The following is a 22,296-nucleotide window of genomic DNA, read 5'->3' on the forward strand; positions in this document are numbered from 1 at the left end:
TTAATTGGATATTAACATAGCATATAAAAAGAAAAAGAAAAAGAAAACCCAGAAAATTATTAGGCAACCATGCTCTGTTATTTACATTGAAGTGGTAAATCTTCACATTAAGAACTCTCAACATGAAACAGCGAAAGCTTAAGAATTTTAATCTTCTTTAACAAAGCAATTCTAATTATAGAACTTTATGCAAAAGAAGATTTATCCATAATACTATGTACAAAAATGTTTGCTTTAGTGCTATTTATAATGGCAGAAATTGTTTAAAAAAAAAACTCACTGTAAACAAGGAAACTTTGGTTAAATGGTGGTCTAATCTATAAAATGGAGTATTATATAGTTGTCAAAATGGATATGCTAATTATCCTGCTTTGATAACTGTACATTGTAACAAAACATCACTATGTACACCCCATAAATATGTACAATTAAGTGTCAACCTTTTAAAATAAGGAAGACTTCTGGGTATATACCCAGAGAAAATGAAATCCATAGGTTGAGGAGGTATCTACACTCTTATGTTCATTCTAGCATGATTCATAATAGCCTAGATGTGGAATCAAACTTAGTGTCCATGAATGGATAAAGAAATAATATTCGATTCCATTACACACACAGATAATGGAATATTATTCAGCCTTTTAAAAAGAAGGAAATTCTTTAATTCGTGACAACAAAGATGAACCTGGAAAACATTTTATGACGTGAAATAAGGCAGGCACACAAAGACAACTACTATGTGATCTTACTTGTGTATGGACTCTAAAAAGTGGAACTCACAGAAGCAGAGAATAGAATGGTGGTTGCCAGGGACTGGGGGTTGGGAGAGGCTAAGAAGTTGGGAACAACGTTTCAGTAGGAAAGGATAAGTAAGTTCTGAAGATCTATCGTATAGCATGGTGACTATAGTTAAGAATAATGTACCATACTGTATCTAAAAACGGCTAGGACAGTTAGTCTTAAATGTTCTTACCCTAAGTATGTGATGTAATGTTTATGTTAATTAGCTAAATTTAATCATTTCACAATACATACATATCAAAACATCATGCTGTATACCGTTAAGTATACAGAATTCTTACTTTCCAATTATACCCTCACCAAAATCTAGGAGAAAAATAAATGAACCTCTCCTGCTCCAAAAAAAAAAAAAAAAAAAGATGCTGAGGAAGTTATTTAATGGCATAAATGTGTTCAGCATTTATTAATATTAAAATGCAGCCTTACAAAATGAAATGCACAATTTTTGTTAAAAAATCAGATTTCATGTAGGCATAAAAAAAGAGTAACAAGGCCATTAAAAAATAAAAAGGTTATTGTGAAGTGAAAACATTAAGGATCATTTGCATTTGTTCCATTTTTTTTCTAAACTTTTACAGCTAGCAGCTATTACTTTACAGCAAAAGTTATTTAAATGCCATCTCTTCAACCTTTTAAACTTTATTAATTTTATTCTTCTTTCTTCATTTTTCTGTAGAGATGGGCTCTTGCTATGCTGCCCAGGCTAGCCTCGAACTCCTGGGCTCAAGCAATTCCCTACCGTGGCCTCTCAAAGTGCTGGAATTACAGCCATCAGCCACTGCGCCCATCCTACATTTTATTAATGCTAATAGAGAAAATTCAAATTCTCAAATAAAATTAAGAACTTTCATATCTATGTTTCTTAAAATTAAGAAAGTTGATTAAGCTGGAATGGGATGGGTTATGTTTTGCATACAAATTTTGTCTCGAAAGACAAAAGTATACTAAGTGAATAATTTTACCTAATTAAACTGCCTTACCACTGTCAAAATGAAAACTATTGGGTTTTCTTTGTTTGTGTGTTTGTTTTGAAACAGAGTCTCACTCTGTCGTCTAGGCTGGAGTACAGTGGCACAATCTTAGCTCACTGCAACCTCCACCTCCCAGGTTCAAGCAAGTCTCGTGCCTTAGCCTCTCGAATGGCTGGGATTACAGGTGCACACCACTGCGCCCAGCTAATTTTTGTATTTTTAGTAGAGACAGGGTTTCACCATGTTCACCAGGCTGGTCTTGAATTCTTAACCTCGGGTGATCCCCCCACCTTGGCCTCCTCCCAAAGTGCTGGGATTACAGGCATGAACCACCTCGCCCAGCCAGAACTATTGTGTTTTAGTTATAAAATTAATACACACTCACAAAAATAAGTTTGGAAATATACAGAGAAAAAAGTAGAATTCAACATGAAATCTACCAAAGCAAGTTAACCACTGTTGTGATTATGAAGCTCTTTATACTTTAATGAATATAGACCTACACTAATTTTAAGTGCTGTACAACAGTGTGGCAGAAATGTACTATACAGTAAATTTACCTATTATAGACTTTTAGATTATGTCTGACTTCCTATAAACAATGTTGCAGTATACAACTTTGTATAACAACTTTTGCAAACTTGTGTTTTTATCACCTTGGATAAAAGAGTAGATTTAAAAAATAGAATTGCTACCTCAAATGGCATACATATTATAAATTTTTACATAAATTGCCTACCATATCTATTGTTTCCTTCACACTTTGGATAGCTACAGGTTTTGCAAATCTTGACAGTTTGAAAGCAAAAAAAAAAAAAATCTCACTTGTAGTTTCTTGTATTTCTACTTTTATAAATTGTCTATCACACCCTTTGCCCGATTTCAATTGCTACCTTTTTTTGCTATCAGATGTTAATTGTGTTAGCTAACGTTGGTACTCTTAATGCTTACCTGTTGTAGACTGAGAATAAGGGTCTTAGCACACTGAATTTTGTCAATCTGCCTTGTTTTACTCATTGTTTCTTTGATGATATCTCCATAGTCATTATAATACTGAAAAGAAATTTGTACAAATTAGAGCTTTATCTCTTAAAACTACTGGACAATAAGACTAATTTTAGGTTAGTCATGTAAACACGTCACAACGTACTTGGCCAAAATTATGGCTTCAAAGCCAGGAAAGAATGTTACTGAAACCTAAAGATCATTTCTAAGCAAACAATCGCTAACTTCAGTAAAATCATACATACAAAACAGTTAAGATCTAATCAAATTAAGCTCCAGACTTCGTTTAAAATAAAGAAGACATATTGGCTAAAACAATAATTAGGTTATGCAGATTTTCAGAAGTAACACGAAATATACAAACAAAATTCTCTTTGTATAACAATGAATATAATCTCAGTTACTCTTATAACTAATTCATTGATATTGGGTATATAGACCATAAGAAGTTTAAAACTTTATTTGGCTTACAGAATCTAACAGCCTGTAAACAACTTTTAAAAGATAAGTTGTTGTACATGACATTTACATTATATATTGCACATGAATTTTTTTCCTAATTTAAGATCATGTTTCAATTACATACAATAACAATTACCAGAGATAACAGAATAACCACGTCCCTATGACTAATAAGTGACTATAGAATATCTAAGTCTAAAACTTTAAAATGTGTTGAAGAACTTCTTAAACAACCTTAGTGTGTGTGTGTGTGTGTGTGTGTGTGTGTGTGTGTGTGTATATATATATATATAAAAAGGGTAATTATGCCAAATCTTTAAGTTCCAAAATAATTTTCAATGATATTAGAGTTCAAGTAGCAAAATATTCCAAGGAGGATTAACTAGGTGTTAATAAATTTATTATATATTTTATTTCTTGATAGCAAAGGCTTTAAAAAGTTTACATTTATAATTAGATTTTACTTGAGGAAGGATTTTTAAAGCTATCTTACCAAATTTAGTCACATTCTGTTAGTATAAACATTTTTTATTATTACTTTAAACCTACAAAACCTCACATACAGTTATGAAAATTATGAATAACCTATGGTGAATCAAGTCAGACTTTGAGAACCAAAAGGAACCTTAACAATTACAGTGAAACAGATAGAGAAACTCAAGACGCAAAATGTTTTGAGTTACTCAAGGTCGCAAGATGCATGGTAACCAAGCCAAAACTACCACCCAAGTCTTCTGACTCCTGAAACTCTTTTTAATGCTACATCAGGCAGAGGAGGAATGCCATCCTATCATCTTAAACTGAATCATAAATACTATTTCTAAAAGTGACAAATTAAGAGAGGCCATCTCCGATATTCTAAATGGAAATGAACACAATAAACCCAAAATGTCCATTAAGTGGAGTAGAGGGATAAGGAAATGTCACTGAAAATATTAAATATTTTAAAATACAACTCTTTTATACTAGAATTGTAATTTACCACTTAATTTAATGGCAACCATGCATAAAAGCCAGTGTTACATTTTAAAACTATCTTGCTGTCCATTTTTCAACTTTACCTTCATATACTGTTTGAAGATATCTGCAGCTGTATTCATTTCCACCACAGTATATACAATTAGCTTACAAAATGCTGCAAGTAAATTTCTTCTCTTGTGCAGAGCTTCAATTTTACTGGCTTCATCCTCCTGCTGACCATCTGGAGAAAAAGTCCGAAACATTAAGCCATCTTGTATTTTATTTCAACCATGTCTTTTTTTAATTCTCACTATAAAATATGCTTTTATATATAAGAGAATTTGAAAAGGTAAAAACAGTAAAATTAAAATTATAACCATTCATAATTTATTCCAATAGACCAAATTTTTGTAATATCAAATAATAATCAGAACAAATGGAATTGAATCACTTCATCTGTTTGTATTCCATGTTCACCGAGTGAAGTCACGCTAAACTTGCCTAACATTAGTCTACTTCCCTAGCAGGATAGTTTGTCAACAAAATCTGCATATTCAATGTCCGTTGGTTAAGGCTCCTACTTTCCTAAACACCACCAACCTCAGAATTTCTCCTATCATTTCCAAGGATGATCTCACCTTACCTCAAACTCCAAAATCTGGCGATAACAGTCCTCCTTTGTACATATTAAATATATTCAGCTAGACAGGTCCCAGGAACCATTCTGTCTTTTTAAGCTAACCTTGCATATTTCTACTCTGATCCATCATGTGAAATCTTGACATTTAATTCCTAAGAAGACAAACTTATTTCCAAATCTGTAGTCAGGGAAGCCCCACTGCAGCCTCCAAGTAATGCCAAAGAATTGTTTTTACTTATTGAATACTGTAAATAAAACCATGATGAAGCCTTTTATATTTAAAAAAAAAAAAAAAAAAAAAAGCTACGTAAAAATTTTTTTCCTCTAGACAGATTTTACAAGTGAAATGACTTGTAAAAAACCACTACTCCAAGTTAAGCAAAGTTAAAATTGTTTATGTTTATTTGCCACTTATAATTCATCTGGTGAACAGTCTATGCATAGTCTATCAGCTCCAATATAAGGTTCCCAATATCAAAAACTATTTTATGTATAGTAAGAATGTTCTTTTATTTAATTTTTCATCCTGTCTCTCGTAATCTTTGATAACTTCTAGTAAACTAAAATCAAATTTTAAGAATAAGAATTTAAGACAGACCATCAGAAAAAGTTTTATCTCAAATGTATGTCCCAAGATACAACACTATTTGCTTAGAAAACTAAGACACATCATTACACAATATATCAAGTAACGTTTTCTTAATAATTCTGTCACTATAATGAACAATTTATACATAATACTGTTTCCAATGGGAGACACTTTCCCTCTAAAGACTAAACTATCCTATGATATTAAGAGTTTTAAGTCCTGATTTTTATTTTTCTCCACTAACTGCTTGTCAAGAATTAGCCAACATTTTCTCCTGTGGGTGTTAAGGAATGTAGAGAAGTGCCTAACACACTGGGCCTTTCACAAGTGTCAACTGCCATTATTATTATATATTGTCAATGAAATGCCTCTAGAAGCATTCCCTATTTTACTCTCCCTTTCTAATCTGATGTGGGCTAACAAATCCAATATCCAAGAGTCTACAATACCAGGAGTTAGGTGAGAATGAGTAACAATGGAAACTATCGCATGCTGCTGGAAGGAGGGTAAAACAATACAGCCACTTTGGTAACATATAATGAAGTTTAAGATGCACACACACACACTGTATAATCTAGCAATTCCACTCATGTATACGCTAGAAAAGCAACTGCGTATGTATTCAAGGAACTAAACACTGAAATATTTGTTGTACTACTATTTTAACTGAGGGAAAAGTAGAAATAACCTAAATGTCTAAAAATAAGAAAATGGATAAACTGTGGTTAACTTGTATCATATAATATTCAGCAGTTAGAATGAGTGAATTGTAACCACATGTCAACATTTTGAAAAGTCTCAAAAATGTAAATTCAAAAAATAAAATTGCACTGAGTGCAGTGGTGTGTGCCTATAATCCCAGATACTCAGGAGTCTGAGGCAGGAGTACTGCTTGAGCCCAGGAGCTTGAGGTCAGCCAGGGCAATATAGCAAGATCTCATTTCATATTTTAAAAAGAAGAAAAGAAAACTGCAAAAGGCTCAACATAATACCCTTTACATGGAAGTTAGCAAGGAAAAATGAACTATGTATTGTTAACACATACAAATTCTTAGTAAAATAAAATTAAAATGCAAAGGTGTGACAAACAACAAATTTGCAGCAGTCATTATCTCTAGAGGAAAGGGGAAGATAACGGGATGAGGGAGGAATACAAATGAGGGCTTCTATTGTAACTGTGCTTTTATTTCTTTCAAAAACCTAAAACAAATAAAGCTAAATTTGACAAAGACTGATGGAATGGCTATGTACAAATCTGTTATATTTTATACTCTTCCATTGAACTAGAATGCACTTCATGTTAAAAGTGAAAATAGTGCTGGGCGCAGTAGCTCACATCTGTAATCTCAGCACCTTGAGAGGTCAAGATGAGAGGATTGCTTAAGCCCAGGAGTTCAAAACCAGCCTGCACAACATAGCGAGACCTCATCTCTACTAAAAAATCAAATAAATTAGCCACGCGGAATGACACACACTTGAGTCCCAGCTATTCCAGAGGCTGAGGTAGGAGAATCATTTGTACCTGGGAGATCTAGGCTGCAATAAGCTATATAGAGTCCACAACACGGCACTCCAGCGTGGGTGACACAGTGAGACTGACACACACATATACAGTCCAAGCACTTCAGCCTGGGTGACACAGTGAGACTCTATCACACACTCACACACACACACACACACACACACACACACAGTCCAAGGAGATAAGATGCTGTAGGTAATTCTAGGAAGCTCCTAGAAAATTCAAGAGTTTTGGCAAGCTTACTCTAACTCAATTTCCCATGGACTAAATGACGCTGAGGCAGCCCCAAACTAACAAAAGCGTTATGTACCAAAACTTATTTTGTAACAGGTTTTAGAATGCAACTGTGCTTTCTCATAGAGCTTTAGAAGTTTAAAAAAGAAGTTTTGTAAAGTCCTATTCATTTTTTGGATTAATTTCAGATGTTAGCCTCTCAAAAGATGCTTCAATACCTGCAGATCAGTGAGAATTTACTCTACATGCCCACAACACTTTGTACATGCCTCCATTACTTATTAAAAATTGCACTATAGGCCAGGCGTTGGTGGCTCACGCCTGTAATCTCAGTACTTTGGGAGGCCGAGGCGGGTGGATCCCCTGAGGTCAGGAGTTTGAGACCAGCCTGGCCAACATGGTAAAACCCTGCCTCTACTTAAATAAGAAAAAAAAAAAGAAAAATTAGCCAGGCATGGTGGTGGGTGCCTGTAATCCTAGGTACTGGGTAGGCTAAGGCAGGAGAATCGCTTGAACCTGGGAGGCAGAGGCTGCAGTGAGCTAAGACTATGCCACTGCAGTCTAGCCTGGGTAGCAGAGTGAGACTCTGTCTCAAACAAAAACAAAACAAACAAACAAAAAACATTACACTATACTTACTTGGTTCTTTTCAACCTGAATTTAATTCTTGAAGGATGAGACCTTGTGTCATCTTTTCATATCCATACCATTCTAGTAAACTGCCTGACTGACCAATAAATGTTTGCAAATCAATGTTAGAAATAAGCATAACTAAGCCAATAGCTTTGAGTGACACACGAAAAACTGAAAGTATATAAACTTCACAACATGGATTCTGACGACTGTTTTGGCTACTCTGGGTTTCTCATTTGTGTTCAGGGTTAAGTTGTTAGTGTATGAGCACAAAGCTCTTTATTCCTAAAAATAACCTACAGGTCATGTACAGAATTATATGTTTATTTACATCATGACATGCAGTGATACATCAGTATGGACATATACACGTTGACGGTCTATTTTCCTTTAAGTATAGCTTCACACTTTGGAAGGCAAGGCAGGAGGATCACTTGAGGTCAGGAGTTCAAGACCCGCCTTGACAACATATCAAGACCTCATGTCTACAAAAAATTAGCCAAAAGTAGTGGCGTACCACCTGTAGTCCTAGCTACTCAGGAGGCTACGGTTGGAGGATTACTTTGGTCGGGGGTTTGAGGGTGCAGTGAGCTACGATTATGCCACTGTACTCTAGGCTGGGCAACAGAGTGAGACCTTGTTTCTAAAAACTAAAAATAAAACGAAAATATACCTTCAAACTAAAAATAAACCCAGAATAAAGCAACCAAATAACACTTGTTTTCCATGACCTCATGTTCAAGTAAGGCAATTAGGGTGTGTAGACAATTAGAGTGTAAAGAATAATTTACTAGGTGAGGCTGGTTTGCTTTCCTTATGACGATTCTGTACTACCTCAGACTTTTACAGAGAAGTTTCAAACATTTTTCTAACATTCAGAAATCACATTAATACTCCCAAAATAAAAAACTTATGGCATACAAGTACACAACAAAAGGTCACTTACTTTATTCTTTTCCAATTATCTGAATATTGTTATTACCAATAAATAAGGGCAAGAGGGAGTAAATTTTATTGAGTAGCTACTATATATGTCCAGGCACTGTACTAGTCATTTGGCTCAATTTTTAACAGTCTTATGAGGTAGTTAGAAATAAGAAAGCAGGCTCAGGGCTAGTGAGAAGCAGAGAACTGACTTAAAAGCCTATCCTCTGCAATATCGCATTTTCTTTACAAGAATACAAAAAATGAACATAGATGTGCTGGAATATATACCTGTGTTTCACGTTTTTAAGGATAAAATATACTGGTGCACAGCAATGTACATCATTGTTACTTAAGTTTGAGTTTATGATGGACACACAGATTTAATAAAAAGATGGCAAAATTACCTGCACTATTATTATCATCATCCTGTTCAATGAAGACATGATCCAAAATAAAGCTGAGCAACTCAGACTGCAATGAAGAATCAGGGGTATAAACTAATGGCTCTAACATGTCACGCCCTCCTGACATAATCTGATGGCTGAAGATCATCAAAATATCACACAGAATAGTGAAGGCCTATTTAAAAAAAAAAAAAAAAAAAAAAGAGGAAAGCATGCTATAATTCAAGGTTTCTCACTAACTGCCACAAATAATTTACTTATTTAACACAGAAACAGAATCCAATTCTCTGTATTTAAAAATCTTTAAGAGAAATCAATGTTTAGTATTTTCCTAAGATTCTAAAGCTGAGAAGTATAATTTCTGCAACAATGCCTGCTTATAATTGTATAAAGCTTTACTAACTGCAAAGTAATTTCACTTTTTTTTTTTTTTTTTCAGTAACATTAAGTGACTTGACAATATGCTACACACTGCCAAAACATGCAGGGTCAGAACTCAAACTTAGGTTTTCTAACACCAAATCCCCTACTTTGCACTATATTGCAATGCCCCAAGGTATTCATTCTCAAATATGAAATAATATATAAACCACTCTTCATTCTAAGGGAGAAAAAACATTAAAGAAGTATTAGAATAGAGATCACAAAATCTATGGTGCTTATTAAGCACTCTTATTGTTCACACGTGTACTGATTAAGTAAGAGAAAACATAACCAGATATGGGGCTGCTTGCTATTGATCAGGTAAACCTGAATGTATTATAATAAACATAAGGCTGAAGTTGTATCTTAAGGAGCTTAATAAAAACTCTGTCACAGGTTTTAAATGGAGTCACAGACTAGTTAATTATTTGCTGGTAAGGGGTAATGAAAACAGAATTTTAGAGTTAAAGTAAATCAGAAAATACATTTAAAGGAAGACCATTCCTGGAAAGACAATATAATACAGAGCACAAGGCAGATCTTATTAACAGTTTTTCCATTTAGGAACTAACCATATTTACTTTTTCTCTTTACATTTTTACTCCTTCCTTCTGTCTCTTCTCCTAACTACTATAATAGTAATTTATACCTATTAGCATATTTCAGTTTACAAAAACTTGCAACATAAAGAGTAAGGATATAAATTATTAAGTATGATGTTATTTACTAATTAGCTAAACTGGGAAAGCAAGTGAGCTGGCCAGGACATATTCTGGGAAGCTGCGGGGAAGACTGGGCACACAAGCTATTTAATAACCAAATAATTAATCTCTATGACCTGAACAAGGGATTATATAAGAGGTTACACAGGATAACTCACAAGGATTATGTGCTAATACTATAAAAATAGGGAATACTATGCTGAATATCTTGCTGTCACATGCAAATATAAAGTAATATTTCATGCATGAGGTTTGAATCTGTGCATGTCATTAAAATCCTATTCCAAGAGTTTAAATGTAAACTCAATTTAATACCATCAGCAATCTTGTTCCTTTCATCTGAATTATAGAGATGAAAATTAAAGTACCACACCCTTTATTGCTATAGTTCAAAACTACACATGTAAAATTGGAGAGAATTCAGCAATGTAATAGTTATGGCAATATACTTCATATTTTTGGGGGAAAAAAAGGCAAAATGCAGTAACTGCATCTTGCCCATTGAATACCTTCTAATTCATGTGTGACCAAGCATATATGTATGGTAGGGACAAGAGAGAGCTGGAAAGAAGAAAAAAAGAGGCTAACCGCTGGGCACTGAATGAACATTTTAAAATACAAAAATCCAAATATGTTTTATTAAAATTAGCTTTGGTATTTTAAAATTAAATAAAGTGCCAAACAAAAGGGTTGGTATATTTGAAAAACACTGACGTAAAATAAATATACCTAACATACCACAGCGTCCAAAAATCAGAGTCAGGTTGACTATTGGGATTCTACCTCAAGAAACAAAGGTTAAGCTGTATGAAATGGTTGTAAACTTTGAAATCACCATAATTATTTTGATTATACCACATTAATAGTTCTTATGAAATGCTTGCAAAAACATCTTCCCATAAAAGCATTTTAAAAGCATGTTTCCAAATAAGCTAAATCCTCTCAGTTAGGGAATTAGAACTGAACATGATGTTAGTTCTAGGATCAAACCAGTAACAGTCTATTTCCAGAATTGAAAAGGTTGGTAGTAATGGAAGCATGAAGGCATATGGTTGGGAAGGTAACACAGGGAAGACAGGAAAGTGATTATAAATGTTTATTTCAGACAAGGTCCACAGAAGATGGGCAAGAATGCCAACATCTGATATTCTCAGAGATAACAAAACCTTATGGACTTTCCACCCTGGAGCAAACTTGGTATATTAGTTGCTTTCAGGAATGACTTTTGTGATTTCATACACCTATAATTTATATGAAGAAGTCTGTTTACCATATGTTATAAAGAAAGAAGAACATAAAATAACTATAATATAAGGGTAACCTATAATGGAATTATAAACTTCATATGAAATTAATCAATTTTATTATGCATGAGTCCAGTATATTAACCTATTTTTTCAGTATGGCATACATAGGCAGATAAAAGACATTTATGCTTTGCTCAACCTTAGTATTACTTAAACTTTCTATGCTTACAAAAAGATTATCACCTATAGTAATTACTAACCTGTTCCTTAACAGTAGTATTCACGTTGGTCAGGTAATGTTGACATATCTGACAAAATACTCTCATTTGTTTCTTTAAACGCAGCAAGTCCTCCTTGAAAAAATTTAACGTGAACTTTTAAAAAATATTGTATAAACAATTTAGTATTTCTTTAAAATGTTTTCAATTACATAAAACTATCATATATATAGCTTTATTAACTCTACTTGTACATTTGATTTAAATTTCTTCTTTATAATTTAAAAGAAATAAAAACAAAGAAAACAAAACAATTTGTCTTATAAATCTCACCAAATTGCAACCTTAAAAATACGAGGGCTGGGCACGGTGGCTCACGCCTGTAATCCCAGCACTTTGGGAGGCTGAGGTGGGCAGATCACGAAGTCAAGAGATGGAGACCATGGTAAAATCCCGACTCTACTAAAAAATACAAAAAATTAGCTGGGCGTGGTGGCGCGCACCTGTGGTCCCAGCTATTTGGGAGGCTGAGGCAGGAGAATTGCTTGAACCCGGGAGACGGAGGTTGCAGAGAGCCGAGATCGCGCCACTGCACTCCAGCCTGGCGCCTGGCAACAGAGCAAGACTCTGTCTCCCCCCAAAAAAAAAAGAATGAGGTATATTAATAGATAATATCCTAGGACTTTAGTATATATATTAAGAAAAGAGGATGAGAAAACTTATATAATTGATATGGCAATCTTTAATAAAGCCATTAGCACAGTATGCTAATAGAGATTTATGCTCCATGCTCACATCATTTGAAGGGTGATCAACCCATAAATGGAAGAAAATAATAAAAAAGAAACAGCATCTTCCATTTCTTGTTAGAAAGATACTGGCTGTACTTTATAAAAACTCAGAATGGAAAACATCTATTTTGTGGTATTTCTCGAAATGTTAAAATGTCTCTAACTTTTGAATTTTCTTTTTTCTTCTTCTTTTTTGAGATGGGAGTCTTGTTCTGTCGCCCATGCTGAAGTGCAGTGGCATGGTTTCAGCTCATTGCAACCTCTGCCTGCCAGGTTCAGACAATAATTCTCCTGCCTCAACATCCTGAGTAGCTGAGATTACAGGTGCATGCCACCACACCCAGCTAACTTCTGTATTTTTAGTGGAGACAAAGTTTTACCATGTTGGCCAGGTTGGTCTCAAACTCCTGACCTCAGGTGAGCAGCCCTCCTCATCCTTCCAAAGTGCTGGGATTACAGGCGTCAGTCATTGCGCCCGTCGTACCATAAATAATGTTCTATTCACTCCTTTCCTTTACTAAAAATACTTTTTTTTCCCAGTTTTTTAGCTTTCAACATAGACGAACAACATATATGCTAATATAGTCACCGTTCCTACTGTAAGTTTAACATTTACTTAAATAAACTTTTTCCTAAGTGTTTGATAAAAAGTACACAATGGGCGGGGCACAGTGGTCATGCTTGTAATCCCAGCACTTTGGAAGGCCAAAGTGGACGGTTCAGTTGAGGCCGGGAGTTCAAGACAAGCCTGGCCAACATGGTGAAACCTACCTCTACTAAAAATGCAAAAATTAGTGAGTGTGGAGGTGCATGACTGCAGTCCCAGCTACTCAGGGGGCTGAGGCACAAGAAATGCTTGAACCCAGGAGTCAGAAGTTGCACTGAACCAAGACTGCACCATTACACTCCAGCCTGGATGGCAGAGTAAGACTCTGACTCAAAAGGGGGAAAAAAAGTGTATAATGTTAACACTATACTGATTTTTCAAGAGGAAAAATCCATTTGTAGATGTTAATAGCATCTTAAAAGCCCAGAGAAATTCTATGCATTTAACATTAATCTGTGGGTTTAGGCAACACAAACTTACTATCAAGAGGATTCCTTTTTGAAGAAAATGTCTACAGACAACAAACTGCAAAACTCTCAGAAACTGCTGGATATTTCTAAAAATGAGCCCAAACAATATTTAAGGCAATATCCAGTACTACAAATACCATGTTTAAGCTTCCAATTTACAAATGGAAAAGGCAGTCCTGTTTAGTTCAATTACTAAACACACTAAGGATTACCATTATGGGTAAAGCTCTAAAAGCTCTATATGTACTATTACATTCACTCAGAAAATGACTGAACACAAATTTGAAATATCACTAGAGAGATCCCGAATATGAATAAGGTGATCCCAAAACAATACCAGGGTATAAGAAGATCTAGAGGTAGCTGGTTTATTATCTTCAATTTATGTAATCCAATACTTATATCTGTTTCAAAGGCTCTTGGTCACCAACTTTGAGAATACAGAAAACCACAGATCATGCCACCTTCGAATGCGAACAATTTTTAATTAAGCAACATTTCACTGAAATAATGGAGCTCATTAAATGTGTAAGTTTGCTGAAAACTGTTAATGACATTTAGTCACATAAAAACACTACTGAACTACCACAAACCTTTGTAGAGCTGCTTTCAGTTATCTTAGCAAGTTGCCAAAGGATTACATAGTGAGTACACTGCAGTGCGTGAATAACAATCTGTAAAAAGAATCAAAAGGATATAGTTAAGATTTAAAAGTCACAAGACTTCACTTTTCAAAGTTAAATGTGCAACTAATAAATAAATAAAAACCTGCTCAGGCATGTCTCCATTTTCAATTCCAGTTTTCAAGAGTTTGTAATTACAAGCAAATAAATCCCACTTTGAAAGGTCATGGGCACTGTAATAGAAAAAAAAATAACCGTTAAGTTTTATTAAACAGCTAAGCCTAACGACAATGTCTTGAACTTGAGTGTTAACAGAATGCAGTAAATACAGTAAACTTAAAAATGCCCCTACAACGACAACAACGAATTAGCTCAGAAATTAACATTATAACCCACAAAACATGCAAGTTCATTTCCACAGTTTTAAGAAAACAGAAACTTCAAAAGTCAACGTACTTATGAAAAGCAGTAATCCTCTTCAATGTTGACAATACCTGATATGCATCATCTTCATCAGGTTCTTCACCCTATGAATATTAATTGCACATTAAGAACCACTAAAGTGAAAAATTCTAGGCTATCAAAATGTTACTATTCCCTTAAAAAATAAAGAATAACACAACAAAACCCACAAATGAACTTGTCATTCAATACCTAGATCTGGCCAAATTTAAGGCAATATGACTGGGGTAATGAGTTAACACAAGTTTGTTATCACAGGAACAATATAACCAAGAGAATAAATGAAAATGATACTCTTCTTTTTCTTTTAAGTAAACTTGACACAAAACTATAAAGGCACCTATTTTTTCACAGAAATAAATGCACTAGGACAATAAAATACTTAAATGACAAGAAGATCAGAAAGACAATACCTGAAAGACAAAACCTAAGTACCTTAAACATATATCATCATAAAGATACATGACACTATTAACAAATAAATAGGGGAAAACCTCTGAATAATGACTATATATGCTGGTCCTATTTGGTTAGCAACATTTGTTAATACACTTTTCAACTTAGGATTACTTGAGTTTTGAAAACTTTTACCAGTCTTACTCCAGGAAACAAAATTCCTTACACACTACTGACTCTACTGTGCTGAACTCTAGTTCTCTCAAAAAAGCACTTGGTTTCAAACTATAACTCTTCAACAAAGTAATTAAATTTAATTAACCATTGCTTGATTTTAAATTATTTTGTCCTAATCACAATCATATTCAGCCAAGAGTAGAGCCATTAAAATTTTTAACTGAGAATGTAATAATCATACATCAACATATTTGCACAAACCTCCAATTAGTAAAACTTAATAAGCCAGGAATAATGATATACACTAAATAAAAGTTAAATGAATAATCAATAAAACAAGAAAACTAGAAATTACAGTCTATATGATTTTACAGCATTAACAATAAAAGTGATGTTTAAAAGGTTAATGGCATTAATTTGACAATTATGAATTTTTATTTTATTCAAAAAAATTTAATGTAAATATATATTTCTGGAAAAAATAACAATCACAATAAAAATACAAGTGTATTTAAGTGCTATGCACTAAGCCTCTGTGGAAATACAAAAGAACAACACAGGACACTCCAAAAGTAGCAGTGGCTGTAACAGTAATTTATTAAAGCTTTATAATATCAAAAACCACCCCTGTAATCCCAGCACTGTGGGAGCCCAAGGCAGGTGGATCACCTGGGGTCAGGAATTCAAGACCAGTCTGGCCAACATGGCAAAACCCTGTCTACTAAAAACACAATAATTAGCCCATTACAGTGGCACGTGCCTATAGTCCCAGTTACCTGGGAGACTGAGGCAGGAGAATAGTTTGAACCTGAGAGGCAGAGGCTACAGTGAGCTGAGATGGCACCATTGCATTCCAGGCTGGGCAACAGAGCAAGACTCCACCTCAAACAAACAAACAAACAAACATACATACATACATACATACATGCATGCATGCATGCATGCATACGTAATGTCCTTCCCTAACCTACACTGCCAAAACACTGAGAAATACTCTACTTTTCCAGGCTACCTACTCTAAATCTAGCTCTCCTTTTCTGTTCTAGTAACACCCTATTTCTTAACAGCCCTGGTTCATTGAACACCAGGTAACTGTCTAGATCATTTCTCAAAACAAAAAAGATGTTAATTTTGCTTTCACCTTATCTAAGTCACAGATTCTTACCACTTTCCTATTTTGGTGGAGGAGTAGCCCAACGAGTCACAGAATGAAAAGCCTGAACATCGTTTCAAAATACTGCTAAAGACTATCACTAGGACTAACACTTGGGCGACTAAGTAGCTTATTGAAATAGAGGATCTCAACTGTCAAAATACTCGTAATACTTATAATATATACCTCTTGCAGAAAATCTTCAAGAAGCCGGTTAAATTTATCTGCCAATTCATCTATCAGTTGACTTCTTGAAATATCTACTCTGTTGAAGATTGTGAACTCTTCATTACAGAGTGCATGGTAAGTTTTAGAACATGCTTCCAAAACATCTGTATCTGTGTGCTTCTCTACAATATTCCGGATCTGTCGCAATAAGGCATCCAAATGCTGCAAAATAATAACATTTTTCATCAAAACTGATAGGTATAAAGTGACTACATCACCGTATCACCAGGGAGAAAATTTTCAAATACAGTAACTCTGTAACAGGGGGCATACATTTTAAGGCACTTTTCTAATAATAAATAAATATACTGATCCAGCCATACTTATTCCTCAACTTTAAGGGAAGTAATATTATCCACCTCACAGGGCTGTGGTGAGAATGTTTATATAAAGAGCTTACAATAATTCACAGAACACAGCAAAAGTATTCAATAAATATTAGCTGATTCTGTCTTATAATTATTACTATCATCTATGGCCATACCACCCTGAATGAACCCACTCTCATCTAACTGTTATTATCTAGTTATCCACCCTCAGTCTCCGTAAGTGGTCAGTGATATAGTAACATAATAGCTAAGAATGAAGGTACAGTTGTGGGTATGAAGCAAAGGGAAGCATCATTACCACTATTCTTTAAGTCAAACTAATCTAAAATACGGAAGACCTAAGCTATAGGTTTCCTTTCTTAAAATATGTTCCAGAAACAAATTTTAAGAAATACAAACGCTATGATGAAATGAGCTAAACAATTTTTAAGGCTTTTGTTTTTTACACAAAATAATCTTACCTTTTCTAATCGTCCAGTGGTATATATTTCCAAATCAAAGTACTGAGGCAACTGCAACAAGTTAGTCACCTTTTCTGCATCTACAGAGTACTGTGAAATAGAAAGATCATGTTGAAAAGATCACAATAAGTAAGCATTATAATATTCTGAGGCATTTAGAAAAAAACTGTGATTTCTTTAGTAATACTATGATATTGACACAAACTTACTTTTGCTAATAACTGAGGAAGGGCCACAGCAAAAAGCTCAGTGATCTTTGTCCTGTCATCCAACTGGGTCTTCTTCTCCTTTGCTGTAAGCACCTAAAGTAACACAAAAACTTATATTTATTAAGCCCACTAACTGTTAAATGTTCAAGTTTTAGTTAAAACAATACAAAATGATTACTAAAACTTTTAAGAGATGGACACAGAAGTTTCACTATAAAACATTATCCCTAAACGTAACACAAAAAAGAATAACTACACATGATAAAAACACAAAGCCACCGGAAATAACAAAAAAATTTGGATAGTCCTAGAGGGAAAATCAGTATCCAGTAAGACTAACCAATTCTACGTTTGGATGACAGGAGAATCAGTTAAAAACAGAAAATATAGCTTAGGAGCATATATATAAAATATTGGAATTGAGGCCGGCCATGGTGGCTCACACCTGTAATCCAAGCACTTTGGAGGCCAAGGTGGGTGGATCACCTGACGTTGGGAGTTCAAGTCCAGCCTGACCAACATGGTGAAACCCCGTCTCTACTAAAAATACAAAAAAAATTAGCTGGGCATGGCAGTGCGTGCCTGTAATCCCAGCTACTCAGGAGGCTGAGGCAGGAGAATTGCTTGAACCCAGGAGGCGGAGGTTGCGGTGAGCCGAGATCGCGCCATTGCACTCCAGCCTGGGTAACAAGAGCGAAACTCCGTCTCAAAAAAAAAAAAAAAAAATACTGGAATTGATCAGTATTTCTGCTTACTCTAGACTGTGGTACATGACACATAAGTTACAAATTCAAAACACTAAATTGCTATCAGCAATTAACAAGAAACAAAAATTTTTAAAAAAACAAACAAAATATAGAAAGTATCACATTCAGTGTCTTCAATAAAATTTTGTTTCAGTTATATACAAACACAAATATATTCATGTGTAATAGATCACAATATAAAAATGTATTTTTGTGCGTTACAGTCAAAAGTTTGAAAAAGCCTGTGTGTTGATATAAAATGCAAATTCATGTAAACTTTATAATAATGCATTAAAATCTGATCCCAGGAAATAGACTTTCCTTATTTTAATAAAAAATTAACTCCATTTTTATTAGTAATTTTATTTTAGAAGAAAATGATAGCAAATCTATAAATAAAACATATAACTGCACCATTCCAAATGGTGCACACTACATTCAGTCATGAAGGCAAGGACTGTCAATCATCTCTCTTGCAGTAACTAAAAAAGTATCTATAGAGAACTCAAATTTCTCAAATAGCTAACGCTTTAAAATTTACTTCTAACACATTTATAAGCAAAGGTCTTCTGAAAAATAAAACAATTTTTTTAAATGTTGTTTCATGGTTAAAATGAAATTTTAAAAAAGATACTGAAAAAGGAGAAATAGTTTAGAATATTGAAAATACATTGATTGGCATACCCTTTTTCCTGTCCCTCTTCCCACGGGAGGATGACATTCAGCTGCTTGTCTAATAGTACAAAGCATTATTTCAATCAGAGCACTCTCTTGCCTATCTGTTAGTGCTAAAAAAAAAAAAAAAAAAAAAAAAAAAGTTAGAAAGAAACCGCCTATTTCTTCTCTCTTTATGGCACTTGTAATTATTATATAACAGTTTCTTCTGCCTGTAAACAGAATCTGACCTAAGTACTAAAGAAAATCCCATTACTACATCACAGAAAAGATAACCTTCCTAAATCCCTGAGCATTCCAAATCTATCCACCACAGATCCATACATTTGGGTAAAGAAAGTAAGAATTCAGATACAAAAAAAATAAAGTATGTTGACAGCAACTACATCTTTTTACATAGCATAATATTTACGTATATGAAAACAAAACTATGCACAAAGTAAGATTTTCTGTCAAATTATCTTAAAATTAAAAGGATAAACAAATGAAATGAGTAAAAAACTACTTACAAAACTGTCTGAACAAAAATATCTTAATTAAACATCCTTACCTTCCTCTCCACTAAGTGGCTCTTCCAGCAACAAGCTATTCATACATTCCCAGTCTTTGAGCAGCTCAGTTGCACAGTCCCACATGCTATCCACAAGGTATGCTGCGTGCTCATGTAACTAAAATTTGAAAAGAGCAATGTGGTCTTAGACAAATAGCATACTAGCCTTAACTCAAAAGAATGGAAGCTTTATTGGCACCACGTACAAACTCTCAAACAGCTATCTATTTTTTGACATCAAACAGATGAAAGGACAGAGAAGAAACCGCCTTAGTTTGCTTGCTCTAAGAAAGACTTGTTAGGTAGCATCATTAAACATTTTTAACAATAATAATTAAAACATTAAGGCAGAGTCTTGCTCTGTCACCCAGGCTGTTACGAAATGGGTGCAATCTCGGTTCACTGCAACCTCCGCCTTCCAGATTCAAGTGATTCTCCTGCCTTGGCCTCCCAAGTAGCTGGGACTACAGGCATGCACCACCACGCCCAGCTCATCTATGTATTTTTAGTAGAGATGAGGTTTCACCATGTTGGCCAGGCTGGTCTCAAACTCCTGACCTCAGGTGATCCGCCCACCTCAGTCTCCCAAAGTGCTGGGATTATAGGCATGAGCCACTGCACCAGTTCCGGAAAGTACATCATAAAGAGATTATATGCATACTTACTGCTTATTTGGACCTAATATTACATCAGTTAACTACTCTCAATTCTTAGGTATGCTAAGAATTTATTTTAACTGAATGGAAGTGATAATGGTTAATTAAAATACTAAATGCATGCCTGTCGATTCAATATATAAATAAGCAGAACATTCTCTTCATTACCTGAAGTTTAAAAGATCCTACTGTTGGCTGGGTGTGGTGGCTCACACCTGTAATCCCAGCACTTTGGGAGGCCGAGGCAAGCAGATCACCTGAGGTCAGGAGTTCGAGACCAGCCTGGCCAACATGGTAAAACCACTTCTTTACTAAAAATACAAAAATTAGCCAGGTGTGGTGGCATGCGCCTGTAATCTCAGCTACTCTGGAGGCTAAGGCAGGAGAATTGCTTGAACTTGAAAGGCACAGTTGGCAGTGAGCCGAGATCACACCACTGCACTCCAGCCTGGGCAACAGAGTGAGACTTCATCTCAGGGAGCGGGGAATACCCTACTGTTTCCCAACTCATTTGGCGGAATGAGGGGTATCAATCATGATACAAAAACCTGTCAAAGAAATTACAAGTAATAAAAAATATAAACCTAAATCCTTTATGAACATAGAGGGAATGTCCTCAAAAATTGGCAAACTGGGCCAGGTGCCATGACTCATGCCTGTAATCCCAGCACTTTGGGAGGCCAAGGAGGGAGGATTACTTGGGGCCAAGAGTTGAAGACCAGCCTGGTACACAGAAAGACCCCCAACTGTCTACAAAAATCTAATAAAATAAACTAGCTGGGTGTGATGGCACACAGTTGTAGTCAGAGCTACTAGGGAGGCTGAGGCAAGAAAATCAATTGAGCCCAGAAGTTCAAGGCTGCCATGAAATATCATTATGCCATTGTACTTCATGCTGATTGACAGAGCAAGACTCTGTCTCTTAAAAAAGTAATCAATCAATCAAATAAAATAAAAAATTTGCAAACTGAATCCAGCAATATATAAAAAGAATAACATCATGAACAAGCAGGTTGATTCGACATTTTAAAAGTCATTCAACATAACCCAACACATTAACATAATAAAGGATAAAAATAAAACAATCACCTCAAGGAATGCAGAAGCTTTTTACAGAATTCAATTTCCATTCATGTTAGAAATTTTCAGCAAAGAAAGGATAAAAGGAAACATCCTCAAACTGATTATAAATATCTATAAAACACCTATAGCTAACAATGTAATTAATGTCAAAATATTGGACATTTTTCCCATAAGATCAGGAGCAATCCAAAAATGTCTACTCTCACCATTTTAGTCAATTTTTTTTTTTTTTTTGGAGACAGAATCTTGCTCCATCACCCAAGTTGGAGTGCAGTAGCATGACCCTGACTCACTGCAACCTCTGCCTTCTGGGTTCAAGGGATTCTTGTGCCTCAGCCCCCCAAGTAGCTGGGATTACAGGCATGCACCACCAAGCCTGGCTAATTTTTGTATTTTTGTAGAGATGAGGTTTTGTCATGTTGGCCAGGCTGTTCTCAAACTTCTGGCCTCACGTGATCCACCCACCTCAGCCTCCAAAAGCAGTGGGATTACAGGCGTAAGCCACCGCAACCGGCCCTACTCAACAGTCTACTGAAGGTCTTAGCCAATTCATTATGGCAAGAAAAAAAATGGAAAAAATGTTGGAAAGGAAAAGGAAAATTATCTTTATTTGCAAATGACCTGATTGCATAATGTAGAAAATCTTGAAGAATAAAGAATCAATTATATGCCCAAATACAGAAATAACTAGAAAATTAAAAGGCCCCATCACTAATTAAATAATATATAATACGAACACCAAAAATAAATTTTGAGTCCTCTCAGTATCTGGCTAACAGATAGGTTTCCAACTTTAGGGAGACTAGTTTAAGTTCACATCTACAATTTAAATGGCAGGTACTAACATTTGAGATCTTACAATGTTCTAGGTCTATGTTAAGTTTTATACAGATTACAGATTGTTTCAGATTACCCATCTTTT

General features: G+C 34.8%; 1 protein-coding gene across 15 annotated transcripts in view; it reads right to left on the bottom strand.

The window, feature by feature from the left end:
* STAG2 (STAG2 cohesin complex component) overlaps positions 1-22,296 on the bottom strand; it is a 152,297-nt gene that overhangs the window by 21,859 nt on the left and 108,142 nt on the right. For all 15 annotated transcript variants that reach the window (XM_074392351.1, XM_039463973.2, XM_074392355.1 and 12 more), the window contains 12 exons: positions 19,636-19,753; positions 19,095-19,198; positions 17,665-17,757; positions 17,456-17,545; positions 16,624-16,827; positions 14,706-14,776; positions 14,395-14,482; positions 14,220-14,300; positions 11,801-11,893; positions 9,149-9,323; positions 4,301-4,440; positions 2,724-2,825 (listed from right to left, as the gene is read on the bottom strand). In XM_074392351.1, coding sequence (XP_074248452.1) covers positions 2,724-2,825; positions 4,301-4,440; positions 9,149-9,323; positions 11,801-11,893; positions 14,220-14,300; positions 14,395-14,482; positions 14,706-14,776; positions 16,624-16,827; positions 17,456-17,545; positions 17,665-17,757; positions 19,095-19,198; positions 19,636-19,753 — 1,359 coding nt within the window. The remainder of the gene's footprint in view (positions 1-2,723; positions 2,826-4,300; positions 4,441-9,148; positions 9,324-11,800; positions 11,894-14,219; positions 14,301-14,394; positions 14,483-14,705; positions 14,777-16,623; positions 16,828-17,455; positions 17,546-17,664; positions 17,758-19,094; positions 19,199-19,635; positions 19,754-22,296) is intronic.

Source organism: Saimiri boliviensis, chromosome X (assembly GCF_048565385.1).
Source record: "Saimiri boliviensis isolate mSaiBol1 chromosome X, mSaiBol1.pri, whole genome shotgun sequence".
In the NCBI taxonomy this organism is placed as follows: domain Eukaryota; kingdom Metazoa; phylum Chordata; class Mammalia; order Primates; family Cebidae; genus Saimiri; species Saimiri boliviensis.